Raw genomic sequence first — 20,980 nt, 5'->3', positions numbered from 1 at the left:
GCACTATGACACTTGAAAGTAAAAACACTTATTTAACTCCAAAGTCTCTAGTCAGTCGTCTTGTTCCTGCTGACCTGTTCTGAGAGTACTGACAGGTCCCGCTGTGTTGCGTGGGAGTCTGGACTCTGAAGAACGAATATCAAGTATTGATAAAGTGTGAGAGAGACAGCAAATGTCTGACGGGCGCAGCAGGTAAGTTAAAACCCCATTACAGAGCTCCTCCTCTTGGCTCCAGTCTGATGCTTTACCTGCCAGATCACTCTGAAAACCTTCAGGAACAAATGTTCTTGTGACTATTAGGGGAAATAAAATGTTGCCAGTTCACTGGAATAGTTTGATATCCGGGCGCTGCGCAGTAATTATCCTTCCTTCAGTCAAGTACTGGTTGCTGCCTGTTTATAGCAAGGTCATGCTGTAGCCTGCAGCATCCTGCTGTACCCGGGAACAGCGTGAAAGAAGTGTTGGGATTGTCTGTGCGTCGCTTTCTAGCTCTTTATTCAAAAGCAAGCAGGGATACATCACAAGCTTTCATGTCTCAGTGTTTTCTTCCTCTCTCACCAGCAGAATATTAAAGTAGCTTTGCTTTTTTGTTGAGTTCAGTTGAAGGCTTTTTGCGGAAGAGAGACCTCCATGAGCGTGTGCCTGAGCAGGCTGACAGTCACGCAGCTGGGGGGCTGAGCGAGAAACCTCGTTGATGCTGTTCCTCAGAGAGAACATCCTACAATCCCACACGCCCTCAGCGTAGCATTGAAAAGCCTCTCCGACCTGCGGAGTTTGATTGCGATCGGGAGGGAGGGAGGCAGGATGGGTGAAGGTCCTAACGCGGGAAGGAGTGCCTGCCTGCGGTCACACGGGGCAGCGAACGGGCAGGCTGCTGTGGTGTCTCCTCTTGTAACTGTTGTGGTAGCGTACTGGCGTTCTGAAAGGATCTCTTTAGGAACTCAAGCTATTAAACGGGTTGTAAAATTGAAACAAAAGCCTCCTGCGAAGTCAAATGTGCCGGGCTGGGGAAAAAGCCAGGTCGGTACAAGGAGAACAGGATCAAAGCAGTTTTAATCGGTCTGGTGTAGAGACTGGAGAGGTTGCTATGGCCTCGTAAAAGGTTGCAGCCGTTCTAATTCCAGTCCGTCCTTTGGAGACGAACCATTTCTTCCTGTGGAGAACAGGTGCTCGGACTCCAGCAGGATGATCCTGATAGTCCTCCTAGCTCCAGGCTGTAATTAGCAATTGCATCCCGTTTGTTTATCAGTGAAAGACCGCTACTCTGTCCAGAAAAACCACAGTGTGCGCCCCACTTTCTCGTGTTGGTTCCTAAGTTTCCCTGTGTTAATGAGGACTTTCTATCCTTGCTCTCTGCAATAGTAAGAGGCAGGAGAAAAGGAAAAACCCTTCCCTGATTATTTCCTCTTGGCAAAAGGGGGTGTAAAGACGCTCCCTTCAGAACACTGTGTTGCAAGAATATAAATTTTCTGTAATATTTCCCTGCAACTTAACTGCTTAGAATTACCAGACTGTAACCGCACAGAAGTGAGTATTTCCAATTACTGCTCTCCAGGAAGGCTGGCTTTGTTTGCAGTGTGGATATTTTGTTTTAAATTGAGATTCTCTCCTCTTTAACACTGGGATGCTTTGGGAAAGGGAGACCTACTGCTGTCTTCATGCCTGTGCCAGGCTGTGCCAGAAAAATACTCCGCAGGGAACAGTTTTCTGCTGACAGAGGTATGGAGTTGGACACACGGCTTCTTGCCTCTGAAATCTGATTTTCTAGACTTTCTGCAGCAAGTTTGATTAGTAAGAGTAAAACCTGCCCCAGCTGCTAGTACAAGTCTGTCTCCGAATTCTCCTTGCTGTTGAGCTGTCTGCGTCGTCCCTCGCAGGTGTGGCCCCATGCAGGTGAGCTGTGGCTCGCTCTTGTGCCGCAGAAGGGGCCAGGAGCTGCTTTGGGGACAGGTACCGCTGTCCCGTTCCCTTAATTGGAGCTCTCGCCCCTGGAAATACCGGCCGATTGCCAGCCCGGTCACAGCCCTGGTGCTGCGTGGAGGTAAGAAGTGGTCAGCACGCGCGTCTTTGGCTTGTGCCACGTCAAGTGAGTGGCTACTGCTGTCGATTTCTCCCAGTTAAAACTGCTTGCAGTAAGCACTTCCCTGGGATCAGCGCAGGCATATTAGGATTTATGGAGTGCCGTTTGGCTCCGGTCACGGCCATGTTCATCAACAACGGTTTGGAGTTGATTTTTATGGAATTTCTTTTCAGACATTATCTACGTATTTATAGAGTTAATACTTCTCGCTTTTAAAATACCATTGAGAAGGCGTGTCATCCGTACAAGCACCAGATGGACAAATGGCTTATTAACACCAGAATGCGAGTGTCATCTGGACGGCCTAGCGCGCGGTACGAGGTACAATTAGGACGCGCATTTGAGCTGCTTGAAGCCAGAGTTCAATTTTTAAGGCACGTCTCTGTTGACAGAGCTTGCTCCCTGCTCAGCTTGAGCTGTTCGGTCTGAAGGTCGCTGTCTCCTCGCTGCTGCCTGCCTAAGCAAGGAGTTAAAGAGCTCAGCACCCCTCTGGGAGGGGAGGCGGAGGGGAAATCAAAGCCCCCGGTCCCACTCAGATCCACCACCTCTGCTCTGTTTAACGATGCTTGATATCTTTTTGGTCAGAGCCGGTATGGGTTTGATCCCCTGTGCGTTTGTTGCAGTTAAATCCAAAAACATGAGAGCAAGGTCTAGTGATGGCCAGGAGGGATGGAACGGGGTGGGCGCAGTGATGGCAGGGAGGTCCCTGCCCAGCCCTTCGCAGCCTGGGTGATCCGGCGAGGGGCTGCGGAAAGCAGGCAAAGGGCAAGGCGGGTTCCTGCAGGCGGTGTGGAAAGGCAGGAGGGCGTGCTTCTTTCTGTGTTTGGTTCACGGTCCTTCCTGCGACAGAACAATCATCGTTTTAATTTTTATAGGACCATTCTGTGTGATATTTAACTTGTAAATTTTTTTGTTTGTTGCAGAGAAAGTAATTTTGCCCTCTAAAGATCCCCCCCCCCGCCGTTTTCCCTTCCTCCCTTTCCAGGGTCCAAACAGGGAAATAAAGGAGGGCAATCACCCCCAGCCCCCTATCTGGAGCCCAGGAGTTTGAGGAAGCTTTCGTTAAGAGGGGAGCACTTTTGACTGCCCGTGCCTTATCACAAACCCCGCCGGCAGCTTGATTTGGGCAGTTTCAGAAGCACAAGAGACGACCCTGAGTATTCCCGTGCCGTGGCTACTGCTGAGGATCGCTGAGCCATCCCCTGTTCTGCCTTGCGCTGACAGGCTGCTGCTAGATGGTCCCGTCAACGTGCCTTGTACGAGTCGCTCGAGGTATTCCGGTGCGCAAGCCCAAATTTGGCAACCTTAAATTCCTCATTCTTCTGCTTTTGTGAGGTCCCTACACAATTCCTGCTCATCTTTAGCAAAGCTGGGGCTTTTTTTTTTTTTTTATATGCTAGATATAAGCCCATCAAGCTGCTGGCCGTCCCGCTCCCCTCCCTTCCGTCCCCAGCTCTGTCCTGCTGTTTTCCCCGTCGGACCCCGCAGCAAGCGGGGCTGCCTGCCCATACGTAACCCTGCAGACAAGCCAGCAGTTCCTGGCCTGCGAGGCGGCTCGTGGGAGATGTGGACTGCAAGATGGCGTGTCCCAGCAATAGCTGCCCGTGGAGTAGCTGGGCTCAGTCTTACAGAAGCACACCCTAATTTTGACTGACCTGAATGCTCTCGTGCTCTCTTGCCGTTCTGGTGTACCATCCTGCAGTCCCTGCTGCAGGTTACAGATAACTACATAAAAAGGATGCTATTCCTCTTCTCTCTGCCTGTATGAAACCTGCTCATTTTCCCTTTTTGTCTCTATTTTCCTCACCTGAAATCTCCTTCCCTTTTACCTGACATCAGTAGTTCTTGCATTAATGTGTAATAAGGAAGACAAGCCTAGAACCCGCTCATCCCAGCTGAGGTTTTGGCTTCAAAGTATCAAAGGAAAAGACTATCAAGAACCCTCAAGATCAATGTTCTGTGGAAAAAGTTTCCCAAACTAATCCAAGAAAGGAGCATAGTGTAATGTTTCTTTGAGGTTGAAAGGAGAAAGTACTAATTTCATGCAGAAAAGATTGTACCTCGGACTGGCGTAGGAATAGAAAATAAATAGGTATTAAATTACATTTGGCTGTCTCAAAATAATCTAATAAAGCATCTGCTGGATCAATAGTTGAATCATTATCCAAGGCACATAGCAAGCTTTCCCTCTTTTAATTTGAGATGCAAGAAAGAGGTTGTTACATTACCATAATAAAAAGAACAATACTTTAAGCCTTCATAGGAAAAAGGCAGAAGTAGGGGAAAAAAACCAAGAATCACACTTTATGCCTTAAGCAAGTGTCATTTTTCATTTGAAACATAATTTAGGGATATTGTGAAATAAAGTTTTTGTATTTAATGACTGCCAAGCTGTCAGCTTTGCTGAGCTGTTTGACAAAAAAAAGCCCAACCCAGAGTCTGTGAAGACGGCTTCGTGTGCGGGAAGAGGGGAAGGGCAAGACAAGGCTTTTAACAACTTTGTTCTCCTAATTAAGGCTCACTGGGGGGAAAAAAAAAGATGGAACAGTTATCCACTGAAAATGCGGTTTCATCAAAAGAAAATGAGATCTGCTTGTGTTGGCTGCTGCAGCGCGCACGGCCGCAAGCAAGACTTACGTAGGGAGAAACCGCAGTCGGACGCAGATTGCTGCAAATAAAGCAGGGATAACGATGATGTGTTATCAACCTTTCAAATATTGCAAAAAAGTGTACCAAGTCATGTAATAAACATCCAGACAAAATATGGTCTTTGGAGCCAGGCTAGGAAAAAGCAGACTAATGAGTATGTGTCTCGGTATTTAAAGCAGTGGGACTTGAAGTAGTGAAGAGTGATCTAAGAAAGGGTATTGAGAACATGCGAGAGGAGGAGGTTATCCCGGAGGACGGGAGGTATCGGTGGCTGCTGTCAGTCTGGGAAAGCACTTCAAATGCAGGTTTTTTTCCTGGAATCAGGTCCCTTGTAATATATTCATTAATGCAGCATGATAGAATAGGGAGTACAGTTATAATTTATGTCCAGGGCACCAAGGTGGGAAGAGGTACAAACAGTACAGAGGACTGAATTACAATCCAAAATGATCTTGATAAATGGGAGAAATGATCTGAAACTGATAGCATGAAAGTCCCTGAAGAGAAATGCAATGCTGAACTAAGAAGGGTGAAATCAAATCCACAAAACCCAAGCAATCGATAACCGGCTGTACAGCGCTGCAGAAATTGTGAAAATGTGGGTGAACTCCCCCAGACTCGGCAAACGTTACGTTTTTGAAATGAAGTCATGACCGTACCGTGTATTGATACAAGTGCCCTATGTAAGATGGAGGTGAGAAAGAGAGAGTTGTTACGCTCATGAACGTGGTGAGGTCTCCGTGTCCTGTTTGGACGCTGACCTTTGAAAGAGATGAAAATAAATTGCTCTTTGAATAGAACATTGATGGGCCCGGGGAGGTTTGGCAAACGCGGCGCAGATCAATGATGGTGGGGAGGTAAGGGATTATTTAGTCTAGAGACTCCATGATAGTGGAGAAGTCCTGAAATAAATGAGCGGTTGTTTCAAAGCAGGCAGATGTTTAATTTTTCACCAGATTCACTGAGGCTAGAAGAAGTAATCAGCTTCATCTGAAATGGGAAAGATGTCGTTTTTAACTGCTTTTTACTGGGAAGGTTGAGGGGCTGCGGGTCAGATGGCCGCCGAGGCTCCAGCATCGCCACCGCTGGAGTCCTGCTGTCCCCGTGGCCTGGGGCTGCGCGGTTGCGTTTTGCCCCCTAATAACTGGTATTGCCCCCTGTATTTGCCCCCTAACAGCCCCTGGCAGCTGGTTTCACCGTGTTGGAAGGAAGGGTGAGGTCTCATCTGACAGCAGGGTGAGAGTGTCCCTTCATGAGAAGGCTGCAGTGGGAGCTCATCACTTAGTTACCAGAGAGTTAAGATCGTGAAGCAGAAAATAGGCAAAGAGCCAGGGAAGAACGATAGGGAGACTTCGCAAATAGCTTTGCCGCGGGTTTATGTTAAGTCAGGACTTGCTTCTTCATAGAGACCAGTGAATGAAGCTCAAGACAAACCGCAAGCTGCCTTAACTCTGATTTGTGTAAAACAAATCCCCAAATCCCCTGCCAGCCAGCGCAAGCTGAACGTACAGCGAACGCGATGTTTCCTGGAGCAGAGAAGTCTGCATTTTCATTCACTTTCATTTCATTCATTCTCATTTCAGTTTTTGGAAGACCTTCGTTTTTAACTAGGGCCCGTTTCAGCGGGTGTCAGCTGGGCTCCATGAAACAGAAGCCCCTCCAGTCCGCGCGGGGATCCTGCCACTGACCCCCTTCTGTTTTACAGTCAAATAGTTCCATATTTCTTCTGAGCCTTTGTCTCTCTCCAAATTTCTTTCTAGTTTACTGATTAACTTTGTATTCGTTGTTAATTACCGTTCTCTGGGCTGGCTTTATGAGGGTTAAATTTCTAATGCTCAGGTTTTGGTAGGGCCACTGATAGGTGGGATAGGAATGTTACAGACACATCTTTGCATTTCAGAAGCCCAGATATAAAGGCATATGTGCAAATACGATAGCAGCTTATTTTCCAGCTAGAATCTAAACCATGTTGTTCGTTGGAATATGTTAATCGTTGAATATTTTATAGACTATTCTATGGGACCTGTGGCTACAGGATACCTGCTTGGATTGAGAAGATACCTGGTAGGATCTCGCCTGCCTTACAAAAGCATCAAAGTTATGCATCAAATAAGATGACCAGAAAACTAACGCCTGCCAAAGGTTTCTGAGCATGTGGCTTGATGACCGCTGACGTCGGGAAGGGTCGGGCTAGGAGACCTTGACTCCACACAACCTGACCTGCAGATCCGTCGTCTCCTTCGGGCCAGATCTGCGAGTTCAGGGAGGCGGCTGGGTGGAAAACAGTCTCAGAAAAATAACTGGAAAACCTTGCCTTCCGTTTAGGTTGGTTTAAGCTTCTGTGGAGCTTCCTCCTCAGTTCCTTAGATAGGCACGAAACAGATGCTTTGAAAACCTTCAGAGGGAAAGCTTGTCAGTCTAAAAGTTTCTAAAAATTTAATAGTGTGAGGCCTTTTTTGCTGCTTCAGAGCAGCAAGACTGGGATTATTTGAAACTTGGAATTACCTTTTCTTCTTTTTCTCCCTCCCACCCCTCCCAGATGAGCAGGATTTTTCTGCTTGTGCTGATGGGATGAGGCGTTGATGCCAAGATCAGCCCACACACGCAGGTCTTGCTAAACAAGGGGTGTACGCGCTGCAGGTAATTATGAGTGTTGCTTTCAAGTTTATTGCCCCCACAGAGTTTTGCCTCAGGCATTTTTTTGCAGTGAGCTGACAGCGCTCTTTCGAAGCACTTTGGTTGTCATATTCTCCCTCTTGTGTGGGTGAGAAGAGGTGGAAACAAAGCCAAAGCTTTTGATGAGGAGCATTTGCAAAAGAACCTAAAACTTTGCGTGGCCCCATCTTGGGTGGGGATTTCAGCCGGGCCTTGAGCTAATGACAACAGCAAGAAGATTTATCTGATTTTTCTCAATACCTGGATGATGTTACTACGTGAGTTGCCAGTTTCCAGTGTCACAAGATCCCATGTGGGTAAGTGGTTTTGAAGTCGGTTCAGTTCCCCGTGCAGCCATGTGATGTAATGAAGACATTGCTCAGCAATGTCTGGAGCAAGAAGCGTTGCAGAAATTCATCCCTCCAAGAGAAGAACAGCATTTTCTCTGAGAAGTGTACACAGGCGCTGCAATGAAGCTTCTTTTCTTTTTTCAAACAATTCACTAAGACTAACCATCACTAAGATACTTGATTCACCCTGTTCCTAGCCTCCGTGGATCCTCTAGCTTTTGGCGAGCTGTGAAACCATGATTCCCAGGCTAATGAGTCTTCTCTCCTGTGGTGTCTCTCAGCTTTACCTCTTTGCATGAAAGCGAATGACTTCTCCAGCACGTGAAGCTCTTCTGGGGGTCTGTCTGACCACCACCTACTTCTTTTCTTCGGAGTGCAGTGGCTGGAGAGGAGACTCGCACCCGCCCTCCATATCAGCGCAGCCTCCTGGTTTGAGGAGGGCTACGGTTCCCACCCTGCGCGTTGTCCCTGTTTCTCTGCGCTTTACCATGAACTTTTGCTGAATATACAGTGACTCGTTCTCAGCCTTGAGATCTTCGTTCACCTCTTCTGATTTCTCCAGCCCTATCATCAGTGCTTGGCTTTCACTAATGTATTCATGGCAACTAATCTGACGCAGCCTTGGGATTTGTACGTCGTGAGTCCTGCCCAGCTGATCGAGGAGGAGGAGGTGGAGAAGGGCAGCCTTCTGTCTGTGCCACTCTTCAGCCCTGCGTGGCCTTTAGGGTCCAGCTCCAGCTGTGGACCCCCACCCTGCAAAAGGTGAGGATAACTCCTGCAGTGGGATCTACGCCCACGGCTGTGCCTGCGGTGGGGAAGCGCTTTGAGGAACTCTAGAGGGTTAAAACCACGTTTCTGAAACCAGCGTAGGGGAAAAGTCACATGCACAAGGGAGATTTTGCAAGTTGGTGCTTGCAGCTCGGGGTAATGAGAGGGAGCGCGGGAGTGCAGGCTTCTTGCCTTGGGTGAGCTGTGCCTGGTTAGTCTGTGATCCTGGGAGACGCGGGGAAGAGAGCAACCTTCCCCGGTGCAGGTTGGGGCTGTGGGACCGGAGACCTCCCCGCTTGGTGGTGGGACAGCGTGGAGCCTGGGCAGTGCAGAGTGGGACAATAGCAGATAAAGGACAGTGAGGAGGAGGAGGAGGAGGGAGCTGAGCCGGCTCCCCAGGAGCAGGAGGGGAGCTGGACCAGGTAAGCCTCTGCCGGCCGCTCTGGAAATGAAGCAGAAGGACTTGCTGAATGTTTCTCTGCTCTTTAGCTGGGGCTTGGAGGTGTCCTGAAAAGAAGGTCCATAGCCTGAAGAAGGCAAAGCCACCAGAGGGACGTTGGCATTGCATAAAGAATAAGAAGAGATGTAGAGAGACGCAGAGCCTGGGGAGTGCAGGAGATGAGAGGATGCCCCTCGTGTTAGCACAGGAGGTGGCAGAGGAAGATTTGGGGGGACTGATCTCTAAAAACGGGCAGTCGTTCTGCAGTAACAGGCAATGGAGCCAAACGAGGTCTATGCTGCACGAAGAGGTAAAAGCAAAGCTGCTCTTGCCAACGAGCTTGTCCGGGCTGGGGAAGGCTGGTTCCCTCCTGCAGCTCCCCGATGGCCTGGGGAAGGCTGAGCTGCCCTGAGCCTGCTGCACCGTTTGCTGTCATCTCCTGGGGACTGTCCTCCAGGGACTCAAAATTCTCGACAGCTAAGCCAGAGAGCCTTGATTCATCTCTAACTTAACGTGACAGCAGCAACGCCAGGGTGGTAGGTTTTAACTAGGTTTTCCTTTTGTTTCCTCTGTTTTTTCACTCTCTGCTTTGCTGTTGTTTTGTGTGGGCTTTTCTGTCTTGTTTTTCACTTTCCCTTCTGCTTGACGCTAACCTGAAGGGATTGAAGGCAAAAGGGGAAAGGAGCGAGAAAATTCACTGTTTGAATCCACCTTTCAGTGCTGGGAGACGTGCTCTGTGACACGTGCCTGCCCACGCTTGGCAAGGAAATCGCACGGGAGAGCCACAGCCACCGAACAGCAGAAGCGCTCCTCACCTGCGCTGGTGAAGAGCGGCTGCTGTGCCCATCCCGTGGACACACACGCACACTGCACACCTCTTGTGCAACATGTACCGTGGCTTGATTCCTTTAAGTGTGAGTTTCCAGCCCTCTGCAGGTTTTTTCTGCAATCAGAAGAACCTTTCATGTTGTTTCTCTTGCCTCAGTTTCCTTTCTGATGGTCGTTCAACCGGTGACTATCCTGGCTTTGTGCAAGGGGGTAATTGCAGCAATAACCATCAGGCAAAAATAAAGCAATCCTTTTTGGAAGGAGAGCAGATGAGCTCTGTGAGGAACCCCTACACCAAAAGAGAGCAACAGGCTCCCTGCGCAAAAGTCAGACCAAGTGCAGGTTACAAAGTAAATGATAGGTTTGGAGAGCCGGCGCGGATGCAGCTGAGCCATGTGAGTGGAAGATAATTGAAAAGTAAACTTCAGAGCCGTCCAAGCAGTTGCTTTAATAACCACCACATGCCCTGGGCAGAGGCCTACATCAACAGCATTTGCCTGGAAAACCCCTGGGCACAGTGCCTGCTGCGGGGACGTGTCCCATCGACTTCTGGCACTGCCCGCGGCAGAGAGGAGAGAGGAAAGGAAAGCAGAGACCCTCAAAGGCTTTGCTGCTGCTGGGTGAGAGCTCTGCTTGCCTCTGCCTTCGGCAGATCCATTTTTCTTCTTTATCTGCACTGCTTCATTTGTATGGTGGGGAATTATCCGCTGCGTCAGTGAGCGGGGTGCCTTGCTTCCAGGGAAGGGCATCTACACCAGCTCCATTTTCTTCTGAAAGTGCCTGCTGACAGCAATGGCGAAAAGCCTGTTGGCTTCGTGAGAGGAAATCCTGCCTGTTCCTTGACTAATTGTTTAGAAAATATGAATATTTAAGGCTGTCAGGATAATTTAAGGAATATTTAAGGATAACTTTTCCACCTATTAAAAAAAAAAGTAATTGCAGCAAAGGGCGAGCCTGTGCGTACTGCACTCAAGGCTGGCTAACACCTACCTGGTGATAACATCCACAGGGAGCGGGGTCCAAAGAGCAGAGTACACCCAAGTGGTCTGTGCTCTTACCCTCTATTTGCCGCCTCTGCCAGACCTGGGATTTTCTTTTCTTCTTTTCAGGGCTAGAAGATGCCTCCTTGCTCATGGAAAGCGAGATCTCGAGGAAGTCATCAGTGGGAGTGTGAATGAAGGTTTCACAATCTGGTCCACGTCGAGGAGAGCAAGGCGGCTGCCTGCTGCCTTGGGGCTGAATCGGTGTTTCTTAACAGTGAAAGATAAGGCGGATATACGAAGTGCTGACATAAAAAATGTTGAATTTCTGACAATACGACATAGAGTCCCTTAAGGAGAGGCACCTTCAGCATGGCCCATAAAAGCCAAGCTGGTGGAATTGAGAAAAATGGGTCACTGTCCTCCATCCTCTATTGTAAGAGTGATTTAAAGGAAGGATCCCTGCAGTGGGTAAAAGGTAAGCGAGCAACTCGTTGATGATAAGGAGAAAGGCAGCGCTGAGTACAGCACCCTTAAAATAACAGAAGACAGATTTTTCAAAGATGCTCATTAACAGCATCTCATTTGCAAAAGTAACTAAAGATTATGGATGTTTCAGCATTTTGGGGAGGGGATGGACACACTTTCACTTTTTTGGAAAGCCTGATATATAGAAATGAGTGGGCATCAACCTATTGAAAATCAGGACCCTGGAAGTCCTCTTAGTCTTCAAAAGTCAAGGCATATTTTGGAACCTTGAGCTGTGCTTTCCAAGTGACTCCCTTCACCGGTAACAACTTGGTCCGTCTCTGCAACACTACTTCAGAAACTGCCTGAGGTGCTGTGCAGAGACCGAAGGCAGTGCCGTGGGTGGCTGTTTGCACCGAGACCTCCAGGCACTGTTCAGCAGGGCACCCTTTTTGCTTGCTCAGTTCATGGCATCTCCTTAGCACTCAGTTTTTGCAGGGGTGAAGTGGCTCTTGCCACTCCAGGAGGCTCCAGCAGAGCTCAAGGAGCTGAGTCCCTCTGCAAATCTCAGATACCTCAGCTTGGCACTCAACTTGCTAGACTTTGTGCTGAGCAGCTTGACCAAAGCCATGGAGAACAGGAGAGCTGAGGCCATTTGTTTTTATTCTTGCTTTATACTCACCGCCTCCACTGCTCTGTGTCAGGAGGAGATAAACCTCAGCAAACAAACAGGACGTTGTTAACCTGGAGGTTTCAGATGCATCTACTCTTCCCTTTTTGACTTGATGCAGTCACGCCCTATTGTAACGCAATTTCCTCGTTTCACTTGGCATCCCCTGTTCCTGAGCAGTGAAGAGATGATGAGGATGGAGGACGTAAGTGGGAGAGGAGGGAAAGGTGAGTGCACGCTGCTTTTCAGCCAGCACAGCAGTCTGGGAGAGCGCTAAGGGGCAGTGTCAGCAGGAGCAGCCCCAGGGGACACCTGGCTGACCCCAAATCTGCAAAGGGGAAGGAAAGCTGGGTGAAACGTTTCAATGAAACAGGATCTCATCTGAGCAAGCCACTTCCTTAGACCTGATCTCTTCCTCTTGACATAGCACAGCTTGTGTAAACTCTAGATAAATGCCAGATGGAATGGCAGGAGTTCACAGCTCTCCTGTGCTGCTCCAAGGCTGCTCTGCCTCAGCTCTGAGCAGCCTGCTCCTCAAATCTAGGACAGGCTGTCCTCACGCTTTCTGGGCTCCTGACTGCAACTTGGGTCTCTAGATTACATTTCTGATCATAGCCCTAGCTGAAACTGGGAAGCTGAGAGCCTTGAGCAGAGCCATGCACTCCAGGAGCACTGCTGGGGTGGGGACCTGGACGCTGGAGGACCTATGGGGCTCACGCTCCAGGGCAGCCCTGCCACATCCCAGACAATGTGATTGTTAGAAAGCACTTTTGATTGCACAAGCTTTTTCTTGTGGTGAGTGGGGTGGGTAGGCGATGGGGGATCTCTCTAAGAGGTAGATAGCCTTAGCAATGCCAAGCAGCTTGAGTCCGTTGTCCTTTCACTTAAGGAGCAGTGAGGCAAGACATTATCCTGCTGAAAATCAGAGCATCATGTTATCTCTGACTGCTCACTCCTGGAATGTGATTGGGATTTCCTCCCTTTTTGTAGGTTGTTTCCTTACAGGGGACATCAGGCTGCTTCCAAAGCTCCTTGTGATGTTCTTAGAAATGTCCAAGGGGGCATTCTGGATCCATTTAAAACACATGAGGGTGGCCTGCATTCCTCAGCCTTCCTTTTGCCACGTGCTCCTTAGCTGCTCGGAGAAAAACCCATGCCAGAGCTGTGCTCATGACTCCTTTGGGCTCTTGCAGAACCCCTCGATGGCCAGGTGCTCATGGTGCTCAGCATGGACAACAACTGCTCAGCCACCTCCTTTGACATGGAGCTTTGTGCAGAGAAACTGAAGTCCCTTGGGGTTCAGGTAAGCTCCTCATGCTTATCTCCCCTGGGGACCCTGTAGGAGTGAATGCTAGCTGGATTAGCATCCTTTGCATTTGCACCCACATCACAGACAGCTTTTCTTTCTTTTGGTTTGAGAGTTGCTTGTTTCAGTTCAACTTCAGTCTATTCCCCACGGACTGCAAGTCAACCGTAATGATCTTGGCTTAAACCTCCATTAAGAAACCCATTCAACATAGGTTCTAGAGAATTGCTTGAAAGTCACTCTGATGGGACGGAGCATCCCTGGGACAATCTGTCCTGTCTTGTCCTTTGTCATAAAAAGGTGTTTTTCTCTTGTGACTTTCCCTGCACTTTCCAGGGAGATATTGCTCACTGCAAATGAGGCAAGAACACAAGTTTTTGGTCTGTGACAGCTGTATGGATGAGATTGGAAGTGTGCTCTGTGGGAGGGTGCTCTGGGACACAGCTTTCAGTTGCAGCGCCGGCCTGGTCCCACGATGACTGCCCAAACTACTTCTGATGGGACTAGGAGCTTGAAACTGCAGGGTGACTCGAGTTTTCTGTTTGCTCCTTGAGCAGGTGGCAGCGGATCAGTGGAGAAGGTTAATCCAGGATGCTGTCCTGAAGCCTGAAGTGAGACGGTACATGTTCTACAACTCCAGGGCGTTCCAGATAGCCATCGCTGTGGTAAGGACAGTGGGGTCTCTCACAGGCTTGCCATAGACATGCGCTTGCTGAGATGCTTCAGGACGTACACCTGGGGTTCTTGTGCCCAGGGAGGGAGAGAGGTTTGGGTGGGGAGGAGATACTGGTTTTCACACATCCTAGTGGGCTCCTCTGGAAATCCCAGTTCACAGAATTTCTGTAGATGGAGGGCAAGGCACCTTCTCCAACCCCTTGCTGGTAGTCCCACCGAAGCAGGCTGTCCGTGGCTGGATAACCAGCATATGCTGAGGTAGTAGTACCTACATCAGACTTTTTTTAACTTGATTTTAAAAATCTGTAGATATTCTGGTCCTGATGCTAATTTAGACCAATGGACCAGTCAACTTTGGTTACTGAGGTGATGATTGTCTAGTCTTGCTTGTCTTCCTCGGGTGAGAGAAGCTCCTACAGAGACCCCGACAATTAGCATCTACTGTAAGGCTCATACTTTGCAGCGTGCTGAGGGTGTGATAAAATCTGACTCCTTTGTTTTAGTTGCATTTCTTTTTTTGGATAGCTGTTATACATGTCTTCTCCTCCTTTCACTAATACTGTAGGAATTGGTGCTCAGTGTTTTGAGGGGTTTGGTGCCTGTTTAGTGCAAATGAGTTATATTATTGCCAGATGATGCTGTGGCACGCTGTGCGGTACATGCCATATTTGCTTCTAGGCAATCTTCTGCCCAAATGCATGCTATCTGAAGTAAAGGCCAAATGAATCCAGTTTTGCCTGTCTTTATGCAAAGGCCAAGTTTGCCAGTCCTTAACATAGTCCTTGAGCCCAGTGCCAGTGTCTACCATTTGAACGTTATTGTAATTGAGTAGTCTCTGCACCACCTTGAGTGCTTTGACACAGGAGCTTTCTAAATACAGGGACTATGAGAAGTATTATCAATATGCCTCAGTGAGTGCATTTCTTATCTAAATGGAAGAACTCGGTTGAAATCCTTCCTAGGTATGAATCATCATTAATAATTCACTCTCTGTCTTTGATGACCAGTGATTTTTTATAATAAACTAGGGCTCACTCAGTCCTTCTAGTTCTTTCTTTCCCCTATTTATTATTGGAAAGAACTTTTGTCCTTCCTCACCCTCTGAAAATCCCGTGTGACTTAATTTATGGTAAGGTATTACCTTGGCACAAGGGACCGCTGGTTTTCTCCTTCCCTTGACTTTTCTCACTTTCATAGTTTTGTGAGTATCATCAGTCTTTCTGGGTTTTTATAGATTTTCTACATGTCTCTCTGGACAAACATTTACTCCACAGTCCAGCTGTGTTCCTTCGGACGCTACTGGGAGGCCAGCGTACTGGTGACCCTGGCTGCCGTAGCAGCCACTGTAGTGGTGATACTGGTTATCGACTGCCGCCAGAGGAAGGTGAGAGGAGGCTGCTTGTGCGTGGGCACGCAGTGTGTGGGGAGCAGGACTCCCTCCCGCCAAAGTGCTGGGACCCAGGTCATCTCCTAGATGCATATGAAGGACATAATTATCCGGGGAGGAAGGAATATTTTTACAGCGGGCTCAGAGATCAGGTTCAGGCAAGGGATGTTTTACAGCCAAGTTAGGTGTCGTAATGTCTAAAGAGTAGGTGTTGAAGCCTGGCAGGCTGGCTTAAAGAACCTCCTGTCGCTGGAGATAAAGCAACCGTTGCAGAGCGCGGTTTGCACTCCCACGGCTGGTGGGAAGCCACAGGGGCTTGCCAGCAGAGCCGGCTCCTGCCCTGCTTCTGACGACGGTCCTTGCAGTCTCGGCTGTGTGCAGACATATAGCATCATTCAGTTGTGTCACTGCGGTGCCCTGGACCTTGCAACAGGTCCAGAACAAAAAGGCAGCTCCTAACCAATAGAAGGTGCAATAAAATTATAAAACGAAACAGGGAGATGACGTTAGCATGAGAGGCAACCAGCCTGCAGCATCCACTGCTTGGTCGTTGACAACTTTTGTTTGTAGGAATCACAGGAGTATGGAAATTTCTAAGGAGTGATCTGAAGAATAACATTGGAAAGGCTTGATTCAAAATCCAGAGGGGTGTTTGCACTGATTTTAATGGATTTTGGAGCAAGCCTCTGATGACAGCTGTGCAGTGATTCTTCCAAAGGAAAACCTGGCAAACGTGCAGGTGCACAGAGGTTCAGGAAAGGAGTCCTTCAGGGGACTTCTGGGGAAGGAAGAGAGACATCTTGTCTATAAAAGAAATAATCCTCAGTGAGATTTGTGGCTGCACAGACATCCGCGAGCGGTGGCTAGGCCGGTACTGATGGCTGGTGACAATTCTGCCTGACTGCAGACTGCTCTTGTCACTGCTTTCCTTTCAGAGACGCGGTATTTGGAATTACCCAGCTGCAGTTTGTAGCTGTAGGCTGGCCCAAGATTTGCTGTAGAGCGTGTTAATTTTTCCTGCATTCTTTAATAGATAAATATGAATACAGATGTGAGGCTGGCAGCTGTCAACGAAATCTTTATCAAACACAGTTTAATACTGGGCATTACAGATGCCCTGGACGGGCCACACAACATCCTACAAGTATCCTTTCTGTAGGGAATCATTTGTATCCCTTGTGGGTAGCTAATGATGTGGAGGTATTTATTGCTGTTATGATCCATGAGGCTTTCCAGTGGGTGGGATTTCTAGGGTTTGTTTTTTCTCCTATTGGATAACATGAGGGATTGGGTATTTTTTTTTCTCCTATAAGTGGGAATTGAGATAGGCCCAAAGGCAATGGGAAATAATGAGTCTGAAAGATTGAAGTGGGAGTAGTCCTTTGGGCAGGCAATTATTCCTGAAAGTGTATTATACTTACATGGCAGTGATGATTCTTATTATGAGCGCAGTGACAGCAATGTGCCTATGGAAAAAAAAACAAACAAAAAAACAACACAGAGAAAACCAGAGTCCCTGTCCCTGGGACCTCATGTTCTGCCTTGCAGAGACAAACTAAGCCAACAGCATCCAAGTGCCTCTGCTCTCTGGGTGATTTGTAGCCCTGGGCTCCCTCCTTCAGGCACATTAGAGAACTTGATTTCACGGGGTGCATGCCTGGCAGCCAGGTCTGTAGCTGTCAAGAACTTCTGACCTTCGTGGCTTTTTAAAAATGCAGCTTGAAGAAACCAGGTAGGGGGAGGCTCATTTGCTGCTTTTTAGAGATACCTTTTCTGGACTAGACAAAGATTTAGGGGAAAGAAGAGAGTTTTAAGATAGCATGAAAGTGTTAAAGGAAGGTGAGAGAGATGGTCTCCCAGATTTGCTGGTGGACCTCACACCCCCCATGTATACAGAGAGGTATGAAATAGAAATGGAGAGGGAACCAAGCCTGAAACACAGGGACAGAGAAGGGGGCAGGGAATACTGCGGCAGGGCTGGCAGGGGCGAAGTCATGCAGAATGAGGAGGAAACACTTAAGAACCTGAATTACACGTTTGTTCAGACCAGCATGGTTTTGCACCTCAGTAAGTGAGGTCTAACCCAAGGAGCCTCCACCTCTACCTATGTGTCCCAGAACTGCCTGAGAGCAGAAAATAACCCAAGGATTTACAGTTTCTCAGTCTGGTCCAATGTCAGATCCATTTTAACCCTCTAGTTTTTATGCTCTTCCTGAATCCCCTTGTATATCTACCCAAACTGCCATCATCAAGGGGACTCAGGAACCTTTGGCTGCCTTCGGGGGGGCTGCTGCTCTCAAGGCTGGCAGGACTCACGTCCCCAACACGTTGCTCTTAGTAGACTCTTCGCAAACAGTGCCTCTGTCCTGAAGACAAGCAGAAAGTACAGTAAATTTTGTAAAAAATAAATGGAATGAATCCCCAGAAACAAAGGAAAGAAAGCAGGAAGGAGTTAAGGGGAGCTAAGTCAAGGTGACCCACCAGTTTATTTAGATGTAAGGCCACTGAGATGAGCGATGGGCAATGGCCCTGGGTTACCCCAGTTTTCACCCCGCCAGGGTGCAGGAGGTGGGCAAGGAGGACTGGCCGCCCGCTGGGGCAATGTCCCCCTTCCCTGCCACCCCTCTTCTCTTCGCCTTTACCTTGAGGTTTTGCCTTAGCCCAGACTCTCTTGGCTTAAAATTAGCCCTGTGATGTGTTATTCGGTTCCTGTGTCCTGAGCACCCCGTGGGCACCACCTGCCCTTGCTCCGCTTCCTGCAAGGTCCGTACCACGATCCGCACGGAGGCCGAAGGCTGCGGAGGGTGAAGCGTGGAAAGACCCCTTCCTTAACCCTGCCTGTCCCAGCTGTGGTTTGTGCACTTCAACCCGGAGCGCTGCCTCCAGTCCTTGTCAGCCCACATCATGGACCTGCAGAGGACGCAAGAGGTAAGTGATGGCTGACGCAGCCCAAGCCCCCGCGGTGACACGTGCAGATCCATCCCTACACCCCGGCTTTGGTGGGATGGAGGTGGGCAAGGAGAACCGAGTGTTTGAGTGTCCTCCTGGGCTTCCCCTGCTGCGAACTGGGAGCTGGACACATTGGGACGTGGATAAATTGCATCTGTTTGTGCCCAGTTCAGCAGGAATTTGTTTAGGCCCTGTGGTACGTGCATGTCTGGATAATTAACCATACAACATTAATAAAGGAAAGTCATCAAGAATCAAGGGCAAATTTTGAAAGCATGTGTCACAACTTGAAATAGCTGACACCTTGAGCTGTCCTCCTGAAATAAATGGGATAGCCTGAGGAATAAGTAAACACTGTAGTAGCTTAATGGTATAAACGTTTTGTCCTCTTGGCCTTCAGAAAATGATTTTCTCTGTGCGGGTGTATAATATACAAACACCGCGCTCTCCTGCACTGAATTGCCCTTGCTGACCATGGCCGCGGGATGAGAGGTGAGGGGGTACAACCCTCCGAAAATCTCAAGGCTGCTCATCTCCCTGGATGAACTGACCGATGCAGATTGGGGGATGGACAGTAACACACCAATTCACATATTGGCTGATATATAGTTTTTAAAGGCAAGATTCTCCATGCCAGGCTGTGACCATCGCGCTGGGAGCAGTCGCCAGCACAAGAGGCAGCTGATGGCAGCGGGGCCGTGGGATGAAGACACAACTCCAAGTGCTGGGCACGGCTTTTGGACAATGCTGTTTTTTACTCTTGGGACGATAACTCCCAGCAGTAAAAAATGTGCAGGAGGAAATCGTGCCCTATAAAGGCTGCCCTCAGGACAGCACTTCTGCCTGCCTTTGGACACCCCCAAAATCTCTTTCTCTTCCAGTCGGGCTTGCGGCACAGCTTGGACCAGCTCTGTGTTGTTATGGAGGCGACGGTTCAGCCCAACCCAGGGACGGAGGAGAAGACTTTGCGTGAAGAGTCCCCTCTTTTATCCAGCAGGGTGAACCTAAATAAAGAGCCTGTGACATGCAACGAGCTGCTCCACCTCGTGCCCGAGGGCCCACCAGAGGTAATGAGAAATATCCCTCCTTGACGGACAGAGGCATCGGATCACCTCCCCAGGCACTTCGACTCCAAAACTCGTCCCAGCAGCTACCAAGCATGGGACACCTCCTTTTTCACCAGTAGGAGCACCTGGAAGCCTGGAGGTCCACACACACCTTCTCCAGCCCTGGCACTGCTGAGCAGTTAATGCTTATTGAGCAGTTAATGCTTACTGAGCAGATAATGCTTAATCCTTGAGGAATTCATGGATTAGGCTTTTCCTTGCTGGCGGCTGGAGGTCCCTGTTTGGACGCCAGCCTCTCCCCAGGGTCCATGCAGGGACCCAGCGCCCGCGTCTGGGCTGGGGATGAGGCATGGCCACGCTCAGCCTTTGTCTCCTCTGCGGAGCATGTCTTCAAAGACTTGTGCTATGCCGAGCGACAAATGTGTCCTCATTCCCGCTCAGCAAGAAGCTTCAAAAGGGATGATTTTGATTTATTTTACAGTTTGCTGTTTGCTGTTACTAAGCGAATTCGATGCAGGTGACATCCCTGCAGATTAAAGCTCTCTGGCTGTCTACAGGCAAAAAAAAGCACCAGGAGGCAGTGACAGAGCAGGCAGGTCCCCAAAAGCAGCCTGGCTCCCCGGCCACCCACTGGCGAGTGGTCATTTCATGTCACTCCCCCGTGGGGACGGTGTGCCAGCACTGCTGAGCAGACGGGGATCTGGGACAGTTATATATGCCGTTGGCTCCTGTCCCGTTTCTTTCAGATGAGGACAGTCCTTGAATGAGGGAGCAAATGGTATTTAGTGTATCATCCACTCTTTCTGCAGGTAGATGCTCTGCTCTGACACCTTTCTTGCTCGTTCCAGGTGATGGCCCAGCAGCTCCTGGTGATCTTCAGTGGATGCTATGTCCGGCTCCTGGTCACTGGCCGGCTCCCTCGGGCCGTGGCAGAGGGGCACCTGGAGAACAGCAGCGTGCCCTGTCTCTGCCAGTTTATTGAGACCACTGTGCTCAACACACACCACAGCTGGTTCACGGGCAGGTGACTGGAGGGGGCTGGAAAATGCTGAAATAAAAGCTCTCCATACAAAACTCTGTGAAGAAGCTGTGGGGCAGAGGAGAAGGCTGTAATTGCTCATCCTGGACTCTTCCAGATGAACGAGTGGAAATATGACTCTAATAAAACATGCAAGACACTCACCAGAAAGCTGCTTATCTTTGCATATCTTTGCTTATCTTATCTTTTGCTTATCTTCTGCCCAATCACCGGCTTGGTGTGAAGGAGCTGCTCTGGGCGTCAGAAAAAATCCAGGGACGGCCTGGAGCTCCCTTGGGAAATTTCCCACTGCTCTGACCTGGGGGCCTCGGAGAGCCGCAGCGAATACCTGCAGGTGCCAGCTCCACGCCTTCAAAATGAAGTACGTGGGGTTTTTTTTAGTACAAGGAAGACAGGGAAAATCTGTGCATAGCACTGTTCTTAACGGATTACATTTGTGTCACATAGCTGTCAGTGACAGCGAGCCTTGTCCTGTGACAGACAGGGACAATGTCTCAGCCAATGACTTAGCAAACTTTCCATTTAAGAACCAGCTCGGGACCGTGCTCGGTACCTGCCGCTTCTGCTGTCTCCCCTGGGAGGGGGGTGATGGACATCTTGATGATCCATGGGATGAGGCCTCAAAGAAGGCACTGTGCACTGTGTAGGGCATCCTGGAGCACAGCTCTCC

At 49.1% G+C, this 20,980-nt stretch overlaps 1 protein-coding gene across 1 annotated transcript; it reads left to right on the top strand.

Moving 5' to 3' along the window:
* Positions 1-155: 155 nt before the first annotated feature.
* On the top strand, positions 156-20,368 carry TMEM268 (transmembrane protein 268). The gene is made up of 11 exons (XM_082327251.1): positions 156-3,352; positions 6,738-7,054; positions 7,269-8,496; positions 10,879-11,227; positions 13,081-13,190; positions 13,751-13,858; positions 15,103-15,252; positions 16,289-16,399; positions 18,103-18,183; positions 19,086-19,271; positions 20,120-20,368. Exons 4-11 carry the CDS (start codon positions 11,122-11,124, stop codon positions 20,297-20,299), a joined length of 1,032 nt encoding a protein of 343 aa, XP_082183377.1. The 5' UTR covers positions 156-3,352; positions 6,738-7,054; positions 7,269-8,496; positions 10,879-11,121; the 3' UTR covers positions 20,300-20,368.
* Positions 20,369-20,980: the final 612 nt, after the last annotated feature.

This window comes from Platalea leucorodia, assembly GCF_965183815.1.
Source record: "Platalea leucorodia genome assembly, chromosome: 15".
Taxonomy (NCBI): Eukaryota; Metazoa; Chordata; class Aves; order Pelecaniformes; family Threskiornithidae; genus Platalea; species Platalea leucorodia.
The sequence above is the reverse complement of the archived record's forward strand: the minus strand, read 5'-3'. Positions and strand labels throughout refer to the sequence as shown.